Source organism: Nyctereutes procyonoides, unplaced genomic scaffold, assembly GCF_905146905.1.
Source record: "Nyctereutes procyonoides isolate TBG_1078 unplaced genomic scaffold, NYPRO_anot_genome, whole genome shotgun sequence".
NCBI lineage: Eukaryota > Metazoa > Chordata > Mammalia > Carnivora > Canidae > Nyctereutes > Nyctereutes procyonoides.
This window is the reverse complement of record NW_026575135.1, coordinates 8,586,892-8,610,457: the sequence shown is the minus strand read 5'-3', so window position 1 is coordinate 8,610,457 and position 23,566 is coordinate 8,586,892. Positions and strand designations below refer to the sequence as shown.

General features: G+C 39.5%; 1 protein-coding gene across 4 annotated transcripts in view; it reads right to left on the bottom strand.

Moving 5' to 3' along the window:
• LPAR1 (lysophosphatidic acid receptor 1) overlaps positions 1-23,566 on the bottom strand; it is a 132,121-nt gene that overhangs the window by 70,849 nt on the left and 37,706 nt on the right. For all 4 annotated transcript variants that reach the window (XM_055302735.1, XM_055302734.1, XM_055302737.1 and 1 more), the window contains exon 2: positions 5,882-6,041. In XM_055302735.1, the coding sequence (XP_055158710.1) occupies positions 5,882-5,926 (45 nt within the window). In that variant the 5' untranslated portion in view covers positions 5,927-6,041. The remainder of the gene's footprint in view (positions 1-5,881; positions 6,042-23,566) is intronic.

Below are 23,566 nucleotides of genomic sequence, written 5' to 3'. Positions count from 1 at the left end.
TTGTGTCTTCACTGCGTGGCACTGGAAACGTACTTCATATTCCAACTATTCACACTTTGGTCTAAAAGCACTCTCCAGCTATCTGTGATCCCTCACTTTAGAGACTGACTTTTTTTTTTTAATTCTTCAGTGATGAAATATTCTGGCTAATATGTCAATCTACCTCCCCCTTAAAGGGAGGAAATGGAACTGGTTTTTAATCCTTAAAAACTCATCGAATAGTCTTATAGAGAAGAGTAAACTGATCTGATCAATGTGTCTAAAGGAAAACATAACTGCAAAACGACTTTTTGGAAAAGCAATTGGGGAAATCAAATATGGATAAGTATAAAATGATATTAAGGGATTTTTTTTAGTTTTGTCAAGTGTGATCATAGCATTGTGGTTATTGAAGCAAGTTATTTTTAGAGATGCATATTGATGTACAAGGGTCGAGGTGAGGGGCCATGATGCCAAGCATTTGCTTTATAATGGTTCATCTCCCAAAATGGGAGGAAATGAAACAAGTATGATGAAATACGAATACCTGTTGAATCTGGGTGATGGCTATACTGGGATTCATTACATTTCTTTTTATTTTTATTAATGTTTGAAAACTGCCATCATAAAAAGTTCTTTAAAAAACAAGTCTTTCAATCTCAAAATACACAACCCATTTAATACAGAATTCAACTGCTTTCATCCAACAGTATCCAGTCTCTAATATCAGAAATAAAACCTCTAAAACACACATTTTGGAAATACGGTAGATTTAGTTAGAGGAATCTAATGGTAATGATGTTCAAAAATGCCTGTCTTCCAGCAGACAAGTAGAGACCTACTTGTGTTACGTCAGAGCAGTGGATAAGAACCAGAGGAGCAATCTGTTAAGACACTGAGTACTTACCTACCCCAATTCATATCTTTAATGAAAGCTACAGGAAATCACTTGGCGAGATCAAAATCTTTGTTTCCTGGGCTTAAAACCAAGATAGCCGCTTCACAAAAGACAGAATGAAACCTTGTCAAATACTGAGAGAACAGAGTCCTCTCTTGCTGGAATCCCAGGTGTGAGGCTCTGAATACCTTTGAAAGTCTCAACACCAGTCCTGCGTTTGAAAGAGGCCAAACCATTCATGCATGTAGTGAACTACTGACCCTTCCATTCAAAAGGAAAATGAAACTTGTGATCTACCGTCATTGGATGCAACATAATTCAAGAAATGCTAAACAGAGTTCTGGAAACAGAAAATTGGCCATGAAGAGTGGCGAGACTTTGATTTTTCTATCCCACCCTCCACCCCACCACCCTGTGCCCATATCTGCGGGATACGAACACACAGATTTAACCTAATGGTGAACATGTTCCTGTCTGCAGACACATCCCTGAAGCTTCCCTTGGGCAAGGAACTTTCTATCCATGCCTGGATGAACAGGGCGGTAAATGAGCTGCATATGGTCTTCCTGCTGCTGCTTGTACAGTTTCACCTTGGTCTTCATCTAGCTTCATAAGAACAAGGTGCTTTCTCAACATGAGAAAACAAAATCCACCCCACTGTCTGGTCAGGAGTAAAGCGGGGAATACAAACGTGTCCCACTTCAAAGCACAAGGCCTATCTTTCACTAACTAAGCAGCAACCCCAGCCGGGGTGACAATGGAAGCTTTCGTCCCTATTATTGTTTGAAACAATCGCAGGCTATTTGTTCATATTAATTAGCTTCTATCTAGTATTAGGCAGCCTTGATTAGAAAAGTGCTCTTTGTCACCAAATGAATAGAGGAAAGCAAAACCAAAAAGCTTTTTTTTTTTAAGTTGTTGTTTTTGCCTTAGAAAAGGATGGTCAGGCCTCTCACACTCGAATGTGGGTTTATCTCTATGCAGGTCCCTGAATTCACTCTAAAAGAATGTGAGTGGACGTGCCAGAGCCAGGCTGAGGCTGATGGAGTGAACTGCTTAGTTCGCCTTGCCTGCGAGATGGTGGATTTAAACTATTTTTACCTTCTCTGAACCCGGAGAAACCTTGATAATAGGAGAGTAGACATCAATACAGTGTCGGAGGCAAGGCAAGGGCAAGTCAGCCTTGGGCTAAAATCTGACACCACAAATTACATGTGAAGAACTAACCCTACAGATAATCAGAAGGCCCGTCACCGAGCAGAGATAGGGACCTAAGTGACCCAGGAGTCTGCACCTCTGCAGGAGAATCAGCTCCCTCTCCCTGGGGCCCAATGCCCTAGTTTACAGCTGACTCCTTCCTTCCAGGTGGGCTTGGGTTCCTCCCACAATCGGAGGCCACTGTTCCTCAGCGTATGTGAATAATGGGACTTGCTACCCTCATTGAGATGGATTAATGAACTAGTTCAACAAAACGGCCCAAAGTCAGGTTTGGAACCCAGCCCCCCAGACTCCAAAGCTACGTGGGCCTCACGATTAATGTTAAATTCCTCAACGTAGTTGGAAAAGCACTGCGAGAACCTTCTCCAACCTTGTAACCTAACCCATCTAACCTCCTCTACAACCTGAAGCGTGCTGATAAATATCTAACAATGGGCCCTTTCGGAGTAAGGGACTGTGTTTGCCCAATTCCATGGTTAAATACTCCACCCTGGCTGACTGCAGGCTACAAACATGATGTCCACTGGCTCACACAATTCCTGGAAATTTAACAATCAGATCTTGTGGGCTGGCAGGGCTGGCTCTAGCATGTCTCTGCTTACGACCCCAGCCCCCAGTGGACTACAGCTCTCCTGAACGAACATCTGAATGTTATGGTCTCGCTCTCCCCTTGGGACATTCAACATTCACACATGCTGTTTCTCTTCCCTTGCCAAAGGAAGGACACATTAGCTCCCAGCCTGGTGGTCTTCCTTCTAGCAGCCTTCTCGGATCCTTCAAGTCTTTTCCTGGGTGCCCCACTTGACTCCTAAGGTCCCCATATTACTGTCCTAGCAGGTGTGACACAGCTCTCGAATTTTGTTTCCTCATCTGTATGTTTCCCACTACATTTCTAAACCCTGCAGGCCAAAAGCCTTGTTGATCTTATTTATCCTCAGGATGCTCGCTGAACAATGTACTGAGCAGTACATGCCAGATTTTGTTCTAAGGTTTATACATATTATCTCATTTCATCCTTAAAATGATCCCATGGAGTTGGCTCTATCATTTTTATGTTCGTCTGGCAGATGAGGAAACTGAGGCCCTGATGGGGTGGGTACCTTTCTCCCCAGGGCAGAGTGACTACAGAGCCCTTGTACATCCCGTCCAGTGTTTGACTTCTCTTCTTTCCATTGGCGATTCTCAATGAGAAAACTTTACTTACGTTTCAATTCTCCCTAATGAGAAATATTAAATTATTAAAGAATAAGATGTCGTCAGGTAGGGTTAAACTTTAGAGGGACTTTTTTTTTTTTTTTTAATCTCCCAAGATCCAATTTTTGCCCTCTTGGGGAAATCATCATTCCCACTGACAATGTATCTTCTAGACCTTTCACTATGTGCTTACATTAATGTACCATACGTTCATCCCTAAAAACTTATGGTCTTGTTTTATAGTTTGAATGACATCCTCCTGAATTAGTCTGCATTTTACGTTTTCCTCTACCAGGTATCTTAGAGCTTAGAGATAGAGCTGTGTTGAGATATGTATTTATCTTTTTTTTTTTTTACCTGCTGCATGGTACTTAAATGATATCAACATGCCTGAATTTACTGTCATTCCACTATTGCATATCCTGGCCTCCAACTAATGCTTCAGTGAATATCTTTATGCATGTCTCTTGGGGCTCATGTACAAGTGTTTTTCTAATGTAGTTACCGAGCTAGGAAGAGGGTATATGCAAAGGGATATAATTTCAATAGATATTATCAAATTACCCTCCAGAGTGACTGTACCAATTTACCTTCCCACAGAGGATTTACAAGAGCACATACTTTCCCCAAGTGTTTATATTAAATACAATCTCTTTCTACCTTGGGCAGTGTTAAACATTTTAACTAAATGAGTCATTGAGAAATATTCCTCTTGCTTGCCAGCTGATAGTAGCTTATTTAAGAGGAAAGAAGCACACAGATAAAATGCTCCTACTGGAGATGCTGACAAATGTCAGCATTGTCAGGTGCTGAAATCCTTGCCCAGAAAACCTCTGCTAAGGCCTACCTCACTTCGCCAAAGGCTCAGAATGGCTGTCACATGGGGACAGCTGCAGAGGACTCTGACGTGGTGACCTCAGTAATGGGCATTAAATCTCATTACCCACTTATGAAGTCTCTGCAGCACCAAAAACCCTGTTGAGGGGAATGGAAACCAAAGAGCCAAAATCAATGAGATACTGAAAAAAGCAAGATCCATTTACCAGAAAGAGAAATACACATGATGGCGGTAACACTAAACTTTCTGGAAAATATCAAACGCTTTAAAATGTTGAATAACGTGGATGGAACTGGAGGGTATTATGCTGAGTGAAGTAAGTCAATCGGAGAAGGACAAACAGTGTATGTTCTCACTCATTTGGGGAATATGAATAATAGTGAAGGGGAATATAAGGGAAGGGAGAAGAAATGTGTGGGAGATATCAGAAAGGGACACAGAACATAAAGACTTCTAACTCTGGGAAATGAACTAGGGGTGGTGGAAGGGGAGGAGGGTGGGGGGTGGGGGTGAATGGGTGACGGGCACGGAGGGGGACACTTGATGGGATGAGCACTGGGTGTTATTCTGTATGTTGGTAAATTGAACACCAATAAAAATTAATTTATAAAAAAAATAAAAATAAAAAAAAATAAAATGTTGAATAATAGGAGGACTTGATCTATATGATCAAATTCCAAGGTCTTTTTTAGAAGAGACAAAAAAGCATTTAGATATACATGAAGTAAAAACGCTCTGTTCTCCCTCCCGCTCTTTCTCCCCCTGCCTCACATACCCCTAACTTGAAATACATACAGCATCTAGTAGCCTGAAAAATGATACAGGACCACAAAAAAGTGTGCAAAAACATTCTGCATCATCAATAAATTTCAAACAATATGGCTCTTTTTCAAAGGTATACTTTTTTCTTGAACCTTGACTTAAAAATTATCATGAATGAGATGGGGGAGGTCACACTCTAAAAGGAGGGGGAGAAAATGCGGCAAGAGCAGATAGAAAGCTGTAATTTTTGTGCACCTACTATGTGCTCTGCATATTTCCTATCATCTACTCCATACAACCATCCCACGAAGTGTGGTGACATGAGGAGACACTGAAGCTGAGTGAGGTTAGCATGACTAAGGGCCATCCAACAATCAGGATGTGACTTCAGGCCTAATGACTGCAAAGGCTGTTACCACACTATCTGCTAAAACTGAAAGAATCCAGTTAATACTCTAATAGATCAGATTGTAAAATAATCTGAAGGCAACATTCTTGCCACGTAACTGCTCTTCACTGGACAGAAAAAGCAACTTATGACTATTGTTCACAAGTTTCTGGAGTTGCATCTGCTGTTCAAAGCTCCTAAAACAGGTCCAGGCAAAATAGTAATTATAGGAAGCAGACAATGAGACTACATTCAGAAAACGTGTAAGATTAGATCTGTTCTGAGATATTTCATTAAAACCCTAAAAAAGCCAAGAGAGGGAAAGCACAGGATTTACCTTTGTCTTGACTGGTAGTAACAGCCAGACATTCTAAGCACTGAAAACCAAGACCCCTATGCACAGAGGCTGCTCCACTATCATTACGTTCTCATTGTTCCAGCTGCTTCTTAAACTAAATAAATAGCACCTGCCTCACAAAAGCACTGTTATCCAAACGCCCACCAAATGATAACTAGAAGTTTACATACGCACCTTCTGAAACTCAATGTAAATATCTGACAAAACTAAGATTACCCCAAACTTATACCAGGTTGAATCACTTACCTGGGGTTGTGAATTTACAGGGGTGGAAGTGGGGGCAGCAACCATGGCAGCTCTGTAGTTGTGGGCAGTGACCAGGCCCCAGCACAACAGCGCCAGACACAGGAGTCAAGTTACGTTAGCTATTGATCAGATCACGGTCATGCTAGGAGGAACTGTGTACCTGGAAAAGGATGAGAAAATACACATTTAGCCTGAAAGGACTAGTGCATGAGAGTGAAGTACCACTGGCCAAAGAAAGCAAAAATCGCCGTACAACATATCAACTAGAAGTTTAAAGAAAAGAAGAACCCAGAAGGGAGCATCTCGCATTTCTGAGCCAGGATTCCCATACCACTCACCCAAATCATGTTAGGTTGATATATTTTCAGAAGTCTGAATCCAGCTATTCTTGCTAAGTTAGGTGTTTTGAGGAGGCATTTTCAAACTGTAAGGTTGGGGACAGTGGGCCCAGGGAAGACCCCATTCTATCGTTCAACAATAAATGAATTAAATGACCCACAATCGATAACTGCCAGTTTAAATCCAAAGGGCAAAGAGAATAATACCAAAACATCAAGTGTCTTAAAGATCAGCCAGTTCAAGTGTACCCAGTTGTAGATGGTAACTAAGGTGTGGAGAAGAGAAGAAACTATAGTCACACATTTTGTTAATGACAGAACCAGGAGAGCCACAATCAATTCCCAGTCTAGTATGGAACACAAGACAGTGAGAATGTTCCATGTTTACATTTCTTCAGGAAACTTAGTCACCACAAAGATTAAAGAAAGGCAAGGCAACCCATAGTTATAGGAGTCAGTTACAAGAATGAATCAAGTACTCCAACGGGTGGGGGGCAGAAGGAGGGTAGTTTCATTAGCCAGTCTTGCCTATGAGTGGGGAAGAGTGCGCTTCTACAGTCTTTTTCACATCCTCGGAGAGAGGATGCTAGATAGGCACAAAATATAAACGCACCTTCTGTTGCTAACATGTTCATTAAGAAAACTCAAAAAGATGAATTCTCTGCAGTAAAGTGTGGCCCAAGTTCTGGCCAAAGACTGATGTGATTGTTTCCACAATGCAATTTGATCCAGAGGGAAATTTTTTCATTTTAAGAATTTATGAAAATTCTTCCCTTTTAAGAAAAGTTCTCATTTTTAGGTTGTTTTCAGACCACCTAATAATATCCTTTCATTTATTCAAAAGATATTTATTGAACATCTACAGTGAACCCAGGAGCATAATGGATAAAACTGAGCCAGCCCCTGACCTCAGGAAGCTTTTGTCTGGAAATATAATTTCAAGTTTCACCAGCATGCAAGATGATATCTGAACACTTTTTAACTACTGGAAAAAAATACTTTTCATTATAGTAGCAATAAAGATTTAAGTCTTGAGCTGGACATTTTATCCAAGCCTTCTGAGCCCCGAATCCTCTGGCACTACTCTGCGCTGGCTGGATGATGCCAGGCAAATCACAAAACCTCACAACTGTTTCCTAAGAAATAATCTAGGTTTAGCAGCCACTTCTATGAACTTAAAGTTTTGATTTTTATCCTGTTTTTGCATATTCTCCTTCATACTATGGTTTCAATCACTTTAAGTTTTGTTTAGAATGATGGCTTCTTCCTACCTCCTTCTTCCTTCCTACCTTCTTCCCTCTGTTAGAGTGATTCTAGTTATTAACAGCTAAGGAGTAAAGCTGTCAAACTATTTTGGCATAACATTCAACACTAAATTCCTTAGGTGCCCTGATGTTCTCATTAATCCTCACTTTGGGGAGGGGAGGGAAGACTGGTTGTTTATCAATACCACAAATTTAAGTGAACAGCCTGGGAGAAAGGTATATGCATACTCCCATGCCTTTTTGCCTGAATGCCAAGCCTACACTGAGAAAATTATAAGATCCTCTTGTTGTACTGCTTTATACTGAACGAATTCCTGGCATCATTTTGTGCCCGCCCCTTTTTTATTCTTCCTTTTTCCTTCTCATGTATTTATAACTCACACTGTCTTACTCTATCATATGTAGGGTGGACAGATGAATATGTAAATAGCATGATAACCAAAAAACAAAACAAGCAGGCAAGTGAGATTCTATTCTTAGACTCACACTATGTGCTAGGATCCAATAACTAAGCTAAGTCATTAGGCAATATAACCTTAAAAGATTTTCAATATTCAGAGCACACAGAATTGCCTGAAAGGTGAATAGAGAGCAGCTAGCCTGTGAAGTGGATGTGACAAATATTCCAGATGGTATCACTGCTAACAAGCAAAGGGGGAAGGTAGGAGACTGGGATTTAATAAAAGCCTACAAGATGCTGAGCAACTCATTTTGCATACAGTTTGAGGTGGATACTGTTAATTCGTTTCGTGGACAAAAACCCTGAGGCTTTAAAAATTTGTGGAGCGTACACAACCAAAGACACACAGCCCAAAAATTAGGGCGCTGACACCTGAACCAGGCCCCAATCCAAGGCTGTGCTCTTTCCACAGACTAGCCCCCTATGTGAACACAAACTAAGGATAGAAAATGCTTAGGGTTTGAGAAAAAAATTCAGATCGTCCCGAAAAAAAAAGCAGGATGGCAGTCAGAGGTCCTGCAGGATAACTAATTTCCTCAAACTCTGAAACAAGAGAATCCTGTGCTGCTGCTCTCATCTGTAGAAAAGTGTTATGTGTTCCCAGTTTTGATTTATGTTACACATCCTTGAGATACATAAGCGATAGCGCAGATTGTTAGTTTCCTATCTTCAAGAAGCAAGCAAGAAAATAAGGCAGGAAATAAACTGCCTTCTCCTAAAGCATTTCAGACTTACCTAATTAGGAGGCCTTTGTTGAATCTATTCTTACATTACAGGAGCCCTTTATGAAACAGCATATGGTTTCTTAACTCTAAAAATACAAGGGTTAAGCAATACTACCACAAAGGGTATAAATCAGCTCTCTTGTGGGAGTGAAGTCCTAAAATTACATTTATAAAACCAATTACATACATAAGTACATATGTACTTCCCAGCGTCTTTAACAAACTGCACAGATCATGGGGGAAGTAATAAACAAGATGACATCCTAAATATTGCCATTCAGTCCCTAACCAAGTAAGCCAGCTCACTGTGACATACCAGTCCCCTGCTTTCCCAGAGCCTCGTAATGTCAACCACAGGACTGCACCACATTTCTAAAGAAATGCATCCCTCTTCAAACTCTTCCAAGTATCTGGATGCCTGTCCCATAGTTCTTCCAACCCACCATCAATCCAGCTCTCCATTTCCTTCGCTTGAGCTGGAAGACTGTGCTCCAGCTACAGGAGCCACGGGTCAGCTGGCCCCACTGACCCCAGCCACCCTTGGGTCATTACTGTTGCCCCTCTCTCTCTGTACTTCTCTTCATTCTCCATTGTAGGCATCTCTTCTGATCTGTACCATTCTTCCCCAAACCACAAACCACCTCTCACGCCCCTCACTTGCAAAAGATCAGCCATCACTTATTTATTTACTGGCCCATTTATCTATTCCTCTATAGTCATTGGGTATGAATTAATTCATTATTCCCCCTACAATTCAAAACAGATGTACAAAATACAATCCACAAGTAAGAAAGCCACATAGACTCCTTCCTCTGTGCCAGATTACTAGAGAAATAACCAATTGAATATAAGAATAAGAAATACCCTGAATCAGCCCTAGGAGCCACAGATGGAATCCAGCTATTTCTAGTATACTTTTCTGAAAATTCAAACAAGAATCAATAAGGGAAAGATTGACAGAAGGACTAAGGTACAACATCCCCCTCATGCGAAACTGCACTACATGGGCAGAAAATAAGCAAATGAGACCCTAATAGATTCCTGATAATACTCCTAATTCAAAGGCATGAGGGGTGGACAATGAAGCCAAGAAGCACTGGAGTATAGTTAAAATACACTCACTCCTTAAAAGGGCTTCCTGGCTTCAACTAAGTAAGTCATTTCTGTCTGTATTTACTTCTGATTTACACGTGGCCGTGATGACTGCCCCCAGAAAACATGTGGGGGAAAACTCTACCAGCTGGCTTCTGACACGGGCAACCTTGCCAAGTGACAATGACCTTACTAATTACTGAGGACCACACCAAATACCTAAAAGAAAGTCTCTGGTTTTGAGGCAAACTCCCCTTCGTTTACTTCTCCAGCTGATGCTGGCTCCTTCCCTAGGTCGCAAACGAAGATGAATTTCTAATTGGCAAATTAGTCTACTATTAATATAACCATTTTCCTCTATCTGGACTTGAATCGAACAGTGACTCATTTTCAGTCTCTTGAAAGAACACAGGGCAATACTCGATACTGAATATGCATAGACTTCCCTCTCCACGGATAACAGAGAAAAATCCAAATCCACCAGGCAAATGAGAAATATTATAGCTCAAGAGAAGATTCTAGGATCAAAGCAAATATTTACATAAGAAATAGGTGTACTACATTAAAAAAAACTTTAAAAATTATGAGGTCAGAATGAGTCTGCATTAACCAAAAAAACAGAATCTGAATTATGAACTTGAATGTAGTCGATAAAGCAGAAAACATAATAAAAAATAAAGCAAAAGATAGTTATCATAAAACAGTAGGAAAACTACAGCTTGGTGGGGGGAGGGGCTTACATGGGTAAAGATTTCAAAGCTGCATCCCCAAAATATAACAGATGAATGAACAGTACTAAAGGGGGAAAGAAGTCATCAATGCTAAAATGAGGAAAGAATAAATGTATCCTCAAAGCTTTAGAAAAGTATCACATATAGAGCCTTTCCAATGAAGTGGGAAAAAAATTCAGATCTGAAATCTGTGTATCCTTCTGCAGAGCTCTACAGTCTGGCAGAAACCAAGTAGGAAAAAAAAAAAAAAACCTCTGAACCTCAAACCTGGAGGCACAAGAAGATGTGATATAGGAAAATCAGAGCTATGGCTTATTTCTTGTTTCTTAGTATTTATTCCCCCTACCAGTGCTGAACAGCATCTGAAGCCAGCCTGTATCATCTAAGGACTAAGAGGCTTCTCTTGAATCTAAGCAGATGAAAGCACTTAACCAATAATGACACCAGAAAGATAACACTGCACCCCTTGAAACAAAAACAAAATACTTTGCAATGCTAATTCAAATGTCAAGTGAAAAAACTTGCCCCAAATGTAGAGGAAAGAAAAAAAGAAAAAAGGAAAACAGAACAGTAAGGAAAAAGGTAAGGCCTAGTCCAGGAGATCCAATGGCTCAAGAAAAGCAATTCCAGAAAGAAAGAATAAAGGAAATAGGGGAGAGGGGGTCCATTTCCTAAAATGTTAAAGTCATAAATTTGTTGGCTATTAGGGTCCACTGGGTGCCTACCTGCCCACATCAAGCACATCATCATGAAAATTTTTTAAATGGTAGGCATAGACAAAAAATCCCGTAACCAATTAGAAATTGGGGGCAGTTGGGGGGTGTGTGTGCGAATAAAGAATTCATGATCAGAAAGTCTCTGGACTTCTCAACAGCAACCAGGAAGCCAGAAGATAATGAGGCAATGAAGCAAGTGATTTATAACCTATAATTCTATTGGAGGATGTTCTTCAGCAAAACAGGGAGGAAAGTAAAAAAAAAGGCATATAATACAGGAATAGTTCAAAACAGGAGAAAAACACAAGGAATTTCTGGCATAATTAGAAAAGAGATCCCTGGATGATGGGTAATGGGACTCAAAAAGTAGCCTTGATAGAATAATTCTGCATCTGGATCCATACATGGAGAGCAGACTTTTAGAACAGACAAGAGTTTGGGTTTGAATGAGTACACAGAAAACAAACATTAAAAAAATGATTAAAATTTCCTTTTTAAAGAATCTGCAGAAGAGCAAAAGGAGTCATGGAATTCTCGATAACTCCACTATTAACCACATTAACAAGGTCATGATGGCATGAACACTGAATAACGAATGGCCTAATCGAAATCATGACCTAACCATATAAGGATGAAGAGGTACAGGATGGGAGTGTGTGTGTCACCTTGGACATCTAGAAATATTTCAAACTGATATATCAAAAAGTATGAGTAAAGATCCCAAAGAGACAATGAAAATACTGAACAAAGCAATTAAAACAAATGAAAATGTTGGCCATGGTGAGGGTAAAACGGTAGGGAGAGAAGAGCTCCCTTTCTTAAGAGAGCCGCATACAGCTACTTGACACTATTTTTTTTTTTACTTACTTACTTGCTTATTTATTTATGAGAGAGTAAGTGAGGGGTTGAGGGAGAGGGAGAAGCAGACTCCCCGCTCAGCAGGGAGCCTAACTTGGGACCCCAGGATCATGACCCGAGTCGAAGGCAAGACGCTTAACCAACTGAGCCACCCAAGTGCCCCTACTTGACACTTTAAATTACAAACATGTATAACTTAAAAAAATAAAATAAAAGCAAAAAAGAAAAAGAAAGAAAAAATAGTATCACCACTGACGCTAAAAATTTTAAACTACAGCAGGCAGGAGTGCCACTACAGAAAACCAAGTTGATGCCATGGAAGATGAGCTTGAGCAAATCCACACATACTTATACTAATGGAATTTACTAGACTGACTAGACATTATGGGTACAGAGCACAGAAAGTAGAGAGTCAGTATAAGACTAATTGGTATGTTTGAGGACTAATGGCACAATAGTTAACAAAACTTTTCTTAAAAGACATTAAAGAAGACTGAAAGAGCTCACCACAACACAAACAACAACAACAACAAAAACAAAAACAGATAAGATGCACTAAATCAAAATTAAGAACTTCCATGCAAAGGACACACAATCAAAAGTGAAAATACAGTCCATGGAATGGGAGAAAATATGTGCAAATCCTAAATCTAAAAAGGAGTTAACATCCAGAATATATAAAGAACTCCTACATCTGAACCATGAAATCAAACAATCCAATTTAAAAATGGACAAAAGACTTGAACAAACATCTCTCCATATACAAATGGCCAAAAGCACATGACACAATAATGCAAGTCAAAACCACAATGAAATACTATCTCACGTCCATCAGAATAATTGCCATCAATGGGACACCCGGGTGGCTCAGCAGTTGAGCGTCTGCCTTTGGCTCAGGGCATGATCCCAGGTCTGGGGATCGAGTCCCACGTCGGGCTCCCTGCATGGAGCCTGCTTCTCCCTCTGCCTGTGTCTCTGCCTCTCTCTCTCTCTCTCTCTCCCTCTGTGTCTCTCGTGAATAATAAACAAAATCTTTAAAAATAAAAAAAAAAGAATAATTGCCATCAAAAAGGCAGAAAAATGAGTATTGGCAGGGATGCGAAGAAACTGGAATCTTTATTTTACTGCTGGTGATACCTTATGTACTACTGGTAAAATGGCTCAGTTGCTATAGAAAACAGGATGGGGGTTCCTCAAAAAGTTAAGAATGGAATCATCATAGGACCCAGCAATTCCACTGCTGGATGTACAACCAAAAGAATTGAAAGTGGGGCCTCAGAAGACATATTTGTACACCCATGTTCACAGCAGCATTATTCATAATCACCAAAAAGTGGAAGCAACTCAAGTGCCCATCAACAAGTGAATGGATGAACAACGTGGTATATAACTACAGTGGAATATTATTCAGCCTTAAAAAAGGAAGAAAATTCTGACACATATTACAACATGGATAAACCTTGGGGACATTATGCTAAGTGAAATAAGTAACAAAAATATAAATACTTAGTGACTCCACTCATATGAGGCACTAGAGTAGTCAAATTCACAGAAACAGAGACTAGAAGGGTGGTTGCCAGGGTCTGGGGGGAGGAGGACAGGGGGAGCTGCTGTTTCATGGGTACAACATTTCAGTTTTATAAGATCAAGAGTTCCAGAGATCTGCTTACCAGCCATGCGAAGATATTTACCACTGCTTAAACCTGAAGATGGTTAAGACAGTAAATTTTATGTTACATATATGTCACCACAATTAAAAGGGGGGAGAGACCTCGCCACATTCCTGGGAAAATATGAAATACTTGACCTGCGACCGAAACACAGGTCTGTTAAGTTGCTAAACCGCAAGAGTTAAAACAATCCCCATTAAATAAAAATCAAGTGAGGGGAAAAATAAGTCAAATCACAAGGGGAAAAAACTGGGCTGGACATAGTCGCCATCCTGACCACAACAGATGAGGAGATAGGAGAAACTTTCATGATTTCATCAGAAATATGCAATGATTCAAAAAGTATACATTCATCCCAGCTGTCCTTTACGAGCAATAGCAAGAACAAAGTGCTTTTATTAGATATTATCAGGGCGTATCTCACCCTCAAAAATCTACTCGATGGCATAATGCAACTGATTCTATGTTAAATAAAAATGAGGTGCTCAGGAGAGTGTCAGCACGAGTAGCCTGTAGCCTGTCAATGCAAACAATACCTGTGATCATCACAGGACCAAAAATGCAGTTATTATAACTACTAAGAGAAAAACAACATAGTTGAAGTGCATATAGCTGTCATGAACTAAGATAAAAACTCCAGAAAATCAGGGCACCTCAGTGGTTCAGTTGGTTAAGCATTCAACACTTGGCGACTCAGGTCATGATCTCGGAGGTCACGAGATCGAGCCCTGAGTCGGGCTCTGCAACAGTCTACTTACCTCCTTCCCTTTGCGCCCCCTCCCCAACTCTCTCTAAAATAAATAAATCTTAAAAAAAAAAAAAACCCTCCAGAAAATCACAAGAAAAACATTCTTCACCTTTTGAGACTCAATCAATACTGTTCTATTTCTAAAGTCAATAAGAAGAGAATTTCAGGCTCAAAGAGCCTGAAAAGGAAAAGTAAGGGGGGGAAGACGGGTGACTACAGACACATGCTACATTTTTTATCTTAATTTCCTATGCTTACCACTGCTTCCCATAAAACCGGTGAGGCAAATGGTCCAGCTGGGATGAAGAAAGCTGTGATCACTCTCAGGGTCCATTTGCTTCACATGCAGAGTTGGAACAAAGAAATCAGAAAAGCACTTAAGAAACCAAATCATTTCCTCATGTTTTGTTATAAAATACCAGCTCTACCTGCGGCAGCAGAAACTTTCCTCTCTTCTTCAAAGCATCAGGCCCAAGATCTTGCTTCAATATATTCACTGAAGACAATATATTTCGTGTTCTTAAATCTTTTCTTTTCCTACATGTAGGATCAGTTTTTCCATTTGCTTCTCCAGCTTTTCAATCAGATCTTTCATTCTACATTTGGCCTAAAAGTCTATCATTCTTTCCATATGGCACTCAGCTGACGCATTCCAAGGAAAGGAATACACGCTGCCTGCCCAGGGAGAAACAAAAGCACCACCATCGCCCTATTTAACACATCCCTTATCTGTTCAGAGTCCAGTATTCTACAGGACTGAAGAAACTGGCCCCAAAATTATTTAATTAAACTCACTGTTCTGATTTAAAATAGTGCGTTGACAAGCATACAGTTTTCACTTTTGAACGGCGCTCTTGACCAGGAGATACACTATCCTGAAATGTGGCAAAATTACCAGGAATTGTTAGAACACAATTGGCAGAAAAATCTCAGAACAGTTGTCATTACTAAAGGCAAAAGATATGTTGGCCATACTCTGTAGTCTCAAACTCAAGCTAGTTTGTGTTATACTGCTAAGAAAACGGGGGAGACGGGTTGTGGTTTAGTAATAGTGGCTCAGGAATGGGCTAGAATTACAGATTTCAGAGTTAGAGAATGATGAACAAGGGAGTGTACTCAATCATGATGGGAGAGAGCAGGGGTGAAGGGATGGGAATGAAGGAAGAAAAGTCAAGTCAACTAAAAGGACTGAGAAAATCCTCCTGAAATGTAGGACGAAGTTCTCTTTGGATAAAAGACAGATTTACTACTGCCCTGTTTCTTTCCACGGCCCACGTCCACATTGTCCAATCTCTTGGGTGTTCTTGGTGTCTCACACCATGACCCTAAGCTCTCTGCATAGGGACCCAGAGCAGTGCAAAGACTAATGGGACTTAGGATTTGCACCTAAGTGAAGAGGTACCCTGAAGCATAACATGGGTAAGTTTTACTGAGGGATGTTTAGGGAGGGAACCTCTGAGCCATGCTGGAGTATTTGCAGTCCCTCAGTTCCAAGACGAGGAGAATTACTACAACCTCTGTAACCAAGCGACGGGCTAAGCTAGACTCTGCTAATCACAGTCAATGGAGGAGATGGAAGATGGTTCCTTCTAAGAGCAAGTGCATGTTTCCAAAGCCAGAATTCCCAAATGGCCTACAACCAAAGGAATATGAACATGCATATTCATCCTAGTGGAGGTGAGGGAAGGGACAAGGAGAAGGAGAGAGAGTAAATGGGGGTGGGAGCAAAGTATCCAAGTAGATGGCCAGAATATAGAAGTCTATAACTGTGATAAGAAAATGATTCAGCCCAGTGTCCCATTAACAGAGGCATCTAGGAATTTAGGTAAAGAACTAATACTAAGGGCAACGATTTTGCTACAAGGATGCTTAATGCATTATCACACATGACTGGCAAATTTTAGAAACATTCTTAACATGTGATACTACAATACTTGCCAATTGAGTTATTAAAACTATGTTTCATACAATTGAATTTTATATAATAAAAACTTACACAATTTTTATACAATAAAATTGTATTGAAATTGTGTATCTCTATGTCCCCCCCCACACACACTTTGGAGAAGCATACAAAGACAATCCATACATATTTATTAAGCCCTGAGGTGGTACATAGTATCACTCAGAAAATCTTATTTTGCCAGAAAGACAGCACTCAAAGAACTATGGGGCCATGTTAAAAGAACAGGGAAATTAGCTGAAAGGCACCCCCTTGGCCAAGAATAAAAAGTTTTGAGTTTCAAAATAAATGACAGTAACAGCTTTATAACCCTTTAAATAAAACAGGAATCCAGGAGTTCGTTTTGAAATAAATTAATAAAAGTTTGGCAAGAAATGGGATAGTTATATAAACCCAAATATTTTCCCACAAAATCCATATTCATTACAAAGGGAAAACAGTAACTTTACAGTGGAGAAGTCTGGAAGACACCACCTTAACTCAAGTCATCCAAGTAAACATCACAGGAAATTCGAACAAATTGATGTTGTGTGCCACCTGACAGGATGCAATGATAAGAACACAGCATCACTTCAGTGATTTTCCTGTCAAAGTTCAAAACCTGAATTTAATCAAAAGGGACATGGGTTCAACTCAAATTGAAGGTCATTCTGCAAGACAACTATCCTATAATCTTTAATTTTTTAAAGTTTCATTTATGTAAGTAATCTCTGTACCCAACATGGGCTCAAACTCATGACCTTGAGATCAAGAGTCACGTGCTCTTCCAACAGAGCCCCCCAGGTGCCCATCCTATATATAACCTTTAAAAGATCAGGTCATACGAGGAGAAAAATATTGAGAAACTGTTCCATGTGAAAGGAGACAAGAGACATGACAAATTAATACAATGCAAGATTCTGGACTGGATCCTTTACTATAAAGGAGATTATTGCAACAACTTGGGGAAAGTTCAGTAGGATCTGCAAATCAGACACAATAATGATGCTCATCTCCCAATTCTGATGGTGGTTTTGTGGCCATGTGAAGAACGTCCTTGTATATAGGAAAGATACTCTAAACTATTTAAGGGTGTCAACATCATGTCAACAAGTCACTCCTAATTGGCTTGGTGAGATTAAAAAGTCCCTTCACACTTTTGTACTCTACTTACAACTTTTAAGTTCGAAAGGGGAGGGAGAGTAGGGGATGAGGAGGGAGGACGCAGGGGCGGCAGGAGCCCCACCATCTAAAGGAAAACACGTTTAGTTGGAAGGGAGTATTCGTGTGTCACCATTTAACATGCGAATACACATGCCCGAGAATAAATTGAATTTTACAAAATTTAATCTGGTTAGGAGTTACTGTTACAAATTACGTGACTACCCCAGACACACATGCGCCTGATTTTAGAGAAGACAGGAAAAGATGTCTCAGACAAATGGCTGAGTGTAAGAGGCATGTTGCCAAGAGTCAAATAGGTCTTTTGAAAAAGGAGAAGTCTGGACCACAGCACACAGTGCAGGCAGCCTCATACCACCAAGTTGTGCTTTATTTTCAAAGCTCAAGAAGCATCATAGTGCCAGAAACATACATTTGCATGCGACACAAAACAAAGGAAAAGGCAGATGTCCCAGCAATGTGGCCTTAAGACGTCTTCTGTTTCCAGGAGATGGGGGAAATGGGACAAGGTACCACGTTCTTTGAAGATGGTGGATTATGAAATTTCTTCTGCCTACCAGTGAGAATAATTTCTTCCAGATGTTGTTTGGCCCACAATGTGCTATTCAAAAATATGAGCGTTTTATTTTTGCAGTTCAAGAGCCAAATAAGAAACCTGGTTTCCTTCACTAATCTCTAATTAAACTGGAGATAAGTTACCTTCCAAAAAAAAAAAAAAAAATCCTGTACTTCCTAAGTCTAGACGCAGGCATCTTATCCAATGTTTTGAGGAGGGAAAAAAATAATAATAATACCTGTTGAATACAATTCTGGTAACCTTCCTTCCCATAGGAAAAATGGGGCGCTTAATTTAATTTCTTTCCCTGCTCTCAACATCCACCACTTTTCCTCGGTGAAGTCCCTCCTGGCAATAAAACCTCTTTAAAACAGACTTCTTTAGAACTGTAAGTAGGGAGAGAAATCTAAAGAACACAGTATTGTGCTACAGCATGAATTATTCCCAGCTGGGCGGAGGATATGTAAATACCATCGTTTCCTGAGAATTCACATACATGCTTTTGCCAACTTGAAAGGTCAGTAAGGAAAGACTGGCCTCGTTCATTAATATAACAATTTCATGAGTAACATTTCAAACATTATCATCCCTGTTGAAGAAATTAAGAATGTGGAGCAAAGGGAATTAAATGACTCTCCTCGTTCACAGTGATTTAGTAACTATGAAAACAAACAAACAAAAGAAGGGCCCCTCCCTAACTTACTTGAATGGTATTCTAAGTCTTGTTTTTCTTTTATGAAAGGATTTTAAATGTGACAGTGGATATCTTTTTAAATGATTGTTGAAGCTGTTTATCAGGAAAGCAGCAGAAAATGGAAAGGCGGAGAAGCCTTTTTGCAAACTGCAAAGAGATAATAAAACCACAAAGTAGCCACAAAACCCCTAAGCTTGAGACAGGACCTAAAAACCAGCTGGAGACCTAAAAGCAGCTGTGAGACACCACTTTAAAGACTTCTGACCATCTAATCATCAGTCTGAAAAATGCTGTCCTACTTGTCCAGAAAAATCACAGGGGGAAATCCAAGTATGTAAAGAATGGAGAGTGTCCTACAGGAAAAACAGCTCACTAGTGTGAAAAGATATGTGACTAAGCCAAAGAGGAGAGAAAGCATTATACAATTAAAAAGGGAATTCTGGTATAAAAGCGAACCCGAAAAAGAAAAGAAAAAAAAAAAAGTCTTGCTAAACCGATGTTACCTGAAAAATCTGGAAGGAGGAAAAACCACCGAACAGACTCAGTGGCAGCAGTTTCTACCTGACCGAGAATTTCCTGGGGCTTAAAAGGAAGGAGTGTGCTGTAGGGCTGGGGTTAGTGTGGTTGTCGTTTTAAGCCAAGTCATGCAGATAAAATAAGCAGGCAACAGATCTATAAATCCTTTGTGTTCCAAGATTTCTTCATTTTACACTACTACGGTTCTGGGTTCCAAGAAACTGAAGGTGGTGTGCTCAGTCCACTGCAGAGAAGTGGATCCAGAGGGAAGAGGAAACAGTCACCTCCCTGAAGAGCCATCCCAGCTTGAGTGGTGGCTGTGGAGGTGACCAGGATGACAAGCAAGGACTCTTCTCCTGCTGGGGCCTGATGGTTTCATTTTGGAGCCTGATCTCAGATCCATGTTACATGAACTCCTCTCAGCTGGAGTTCATAGCACCACACTGATTTCTTTTGGCCCTAATCCTGCATTGCAGCTGTTTGTACTTATTTGAGGTATGGTGTATTTTGAAACAAAATGAACCAGATTTCCCCTACTGCCTATGTCAGTGCCTGGTAATGGAAAACATTAACTCTTTCACAACCAGGATACTGACAGTTGTAGTACGTCCATTATATACAGGAAGACACAAAGGAGACGGGGATCCAGAGCTGGGAGAGGTTCTCCAAATGAGCTTATTTCAAAGCAAAGGGCAGATATTTCACCTTCTGCATAGTTTCTAGACTCTGTCCATCTCCAAACAAGTTTCAGCCAGCTTACAGAAGGTTTTACAAGAACAAGATATCATGAGTTTGATATGCCAACAAACTGGACAATCTAAAAGAAATGAATAAATTCCTATAAGCATACAACCTACCAAGACTGAATCATAAAGAAATAGAAAATCTGAGCGACAGCCATTAAAAATGACAAATACCCACCATTTGCTTCAACGTGGATGGAACTGGAAGGTATTATGCTGAGTGAAATAAGTCAATTGGAGAAGGACAAACATTATATATTCTCATTCATTTGGAGAATATAAATAATAGTGAAAGGGAATAGAAGGGAAGGGAGAAGAAATAGGTAGGAAATATCAGAAAGGGAGACAGAACATAAAGACTCCTAACTCTGGGAAACGAACTAGGGGTGGCAGAAGGGGAGGAGGGTAGGGGATGGGGGTGACTGGGTGGCGGGCACTGAGGGGGGCACTTGACGGGATGAGCACTGGGTGTTATTCTGTATGTTGGCAAATTGAACACCAATAAAAAATAAATTTATTATTAAAAAAAAAGAAAATCTGAGCGATCAAACACAAGTAAGGAGACAGAAACAAGTAATCAAAAACCTCCCAATAAGGAAAAGGCCAGGACTAGATAGTTTTGCTGGTGGATGTACCAAACATTTAGAGAATTAATGCCAATCCTTAGCAAATGCTTCCCCAAAAAACTGATGAGAAAGGAATACTCTCAAAATCATTTGTAACCTGATACAAAATCCAGATAAAGATACTACAAGAAAACATAAGCCAATATCCCTGATAAAAACACATGTGCTAAGGGCCCCTGGGTGGATGGGTTGGTTAAGCATCTACCTTCAGCTCAGGTCATAATCTTGGGGCCCTGGAGTTGAGCCCCACATCAGGCTCCCTGCTCCGTGGGGAGTCTGCTTCTCTCTCTCCCTCTGCTCCTTCCCCCTGCTTGTGCTGACTCTCTCTGTCAAATAAATAAATAAAATCTTAAAAAAAAAAACAAGCGCAAAAATTCTCAAAATTTTAGCAAACCAAATTCAATAGGACATGAAAAGGATAATAAACCATGATCAAGTGGGATTTAACACTGGGATGCAAGGATGGTTCAACACACACAAATCAGTAAGCAAGATACGACGACATTAATAAAGGATAAAAATCTTATGATTCTCTCCACAGATGTGGGAAAAGCATTTCACAACATTTGACATCTGTCATAATAAACACTTTCAACAAATTGGGAATAGAAGGAACATACCTCAAAATAATAAAGGCCACATACAACTCAAAACTAACATGCTCAATCAATACTGAGAGGTTGAAAGCTTTCCCACTAAGATCAGGAATGAGGCAAGGATGTCCACTCTCACACTCCTACATACAGTATTTGAAGTTCTAACTAAAGCAATTAGGCAAAAAATAAATAAATAAAAGGCATCTAAACCAGAAAGGAAGAAAAGTCTGTTTGCTGATGATATGATCTTATTGATAGAAAATCTCAAAGACTCCACCAAAAAAACTGTTAGAATAAATTCAATGAAGTTACAAGATATAAAATCAAAATACAAAAATCATTTGTTTCTATATACTACCAACTATCTGAAAAAGAAATAAAACAATCCCATTTATAATGGCATAAAAAACAATAAAATACTTAAGAATAATTACTTGATGAAGGCAGTAAAGACAGATATGCTGAAAACTAGAAGACTGATGAAAAAAACTGAAAGTCACAAATGGAAGATACCCTGTGTTCATGCATAAGAATATTGTTAAAATGTCCATACTACCAAGAGCCACTCACCAATTCAGTGCATTCCCTATCAATATTCCAATGGCATTTTTCATAGCAACAGAAAAAAATCCTAAGATTCATACGGCACCACAAAAGACCCCAAAGAGCCATTGTTCCTGAGAAAGAACAATAAACCTAGAAGCACCACAAGTCCTGATTTCAAACTTTATTACAAGCTAATCAAAACTATACGGTATTGACATAAAAACAAACACATGAACAACTAAAACAGAATTGAGGCTTGAGAAGTAATACCAACATATATGACCAATATTTGACAAGGGAGCTAAGATAGGGAAAGGATAGTCTTTTCACTAATGGTGCTGGGAAAACTGGATCTCCATGTGCAAAAAGAATGAAACTGTATCCTATCTTCCACTACTCACAAAAATTAACTCAAAATGAATTAAAGACTTAAATACAAGACCAAAACTATAACACCACTGGAAGAAAACGTGACAATGTCCTTGACAACAATTTTTTGACCATGACACTAAAAGTGCAAACAAGCAAAAAAAAAAAAGTGGGACTGTATCATACTAAAAGTCTCTGCACAGCAAAATAATCAAGAAAATGAAAAGGCACCTACAGAACAGGAGAAAAACCATCTATCTGACAAGGGAATTATATCTGAAAATGTATAAGGAACTCATACAACTCAACAGCAAAAAAAAAAAAAAGTGATTTTAAAAATGGGCAAAGACATTTTTCCAAAGACATACAAATGGCCAATGGATACACGAAAAGATGCTCAACATCACTAATCATCAGGAAAATGCAAATCAAAACCACAATGAGATGTCACCCCACACCTGTTAGAATGGCTATTATCAAAAAGACGAGATAACAAGTGTGTTGGTGAGGTGATGAAAAGGGAACCCTTGTATACTCTTGGTGGGAATGTAAATTAGTGCAGCTACTGTAGAAAACAACATAGAAAAAAACAAGAAAACAACATGGAGGTTCCTCAAACAAAAACAGAAATACCCTATGATCTAGCAATCCCACATCTGGGCTTATATCTGAAGGAAATAAAGTCATTATCTCAAAGAAATATCTGCACTATTTTTATTGCAACATTAACAATAGAAAAGACATGGAAACAACCTAACTGTCCGTGGGCAGATGAACAGCTAAAGGAAATGTGTGTGTGTGTATATGTATATATATATATATATATACATATACACACACATATATATACAAAGGAATATTATTCAGCCATAAAAAGGGGAAATCCTGCCTTTTGTAACATTGACAGACCCTGAGGGCATGCTAAGTGTAGTAAGTCAGACAAAGAAAGACAAATATTGTATGCCCTCACTTGTATGTGAAATCTAAAAGAGCGCATTCATAGAAATAGTGAGTAGAACAGTGTTGCCAGGGGCTAGGGAGTGGGGGAAATGGGGAAATGTTGGTCAAAGGGTACAAAGTTCCAGCAATAAAATGAGTAGTTCTGGGATCTGTATAGCATGGTGACTATAACTAACATTCTGTATTCCACACTTCAAAGTTAAGAGATTAGATCTTAAATGTCATGATCATAAAAAAAGGTAATTATATGAGATAATGGTTATGTTAATAAACCTTATTGTGATCATTTTGCAATATATACTGCAACTCATGTTGTACATCTTAAACTTAGACAATGTTATAGATCAGTAAT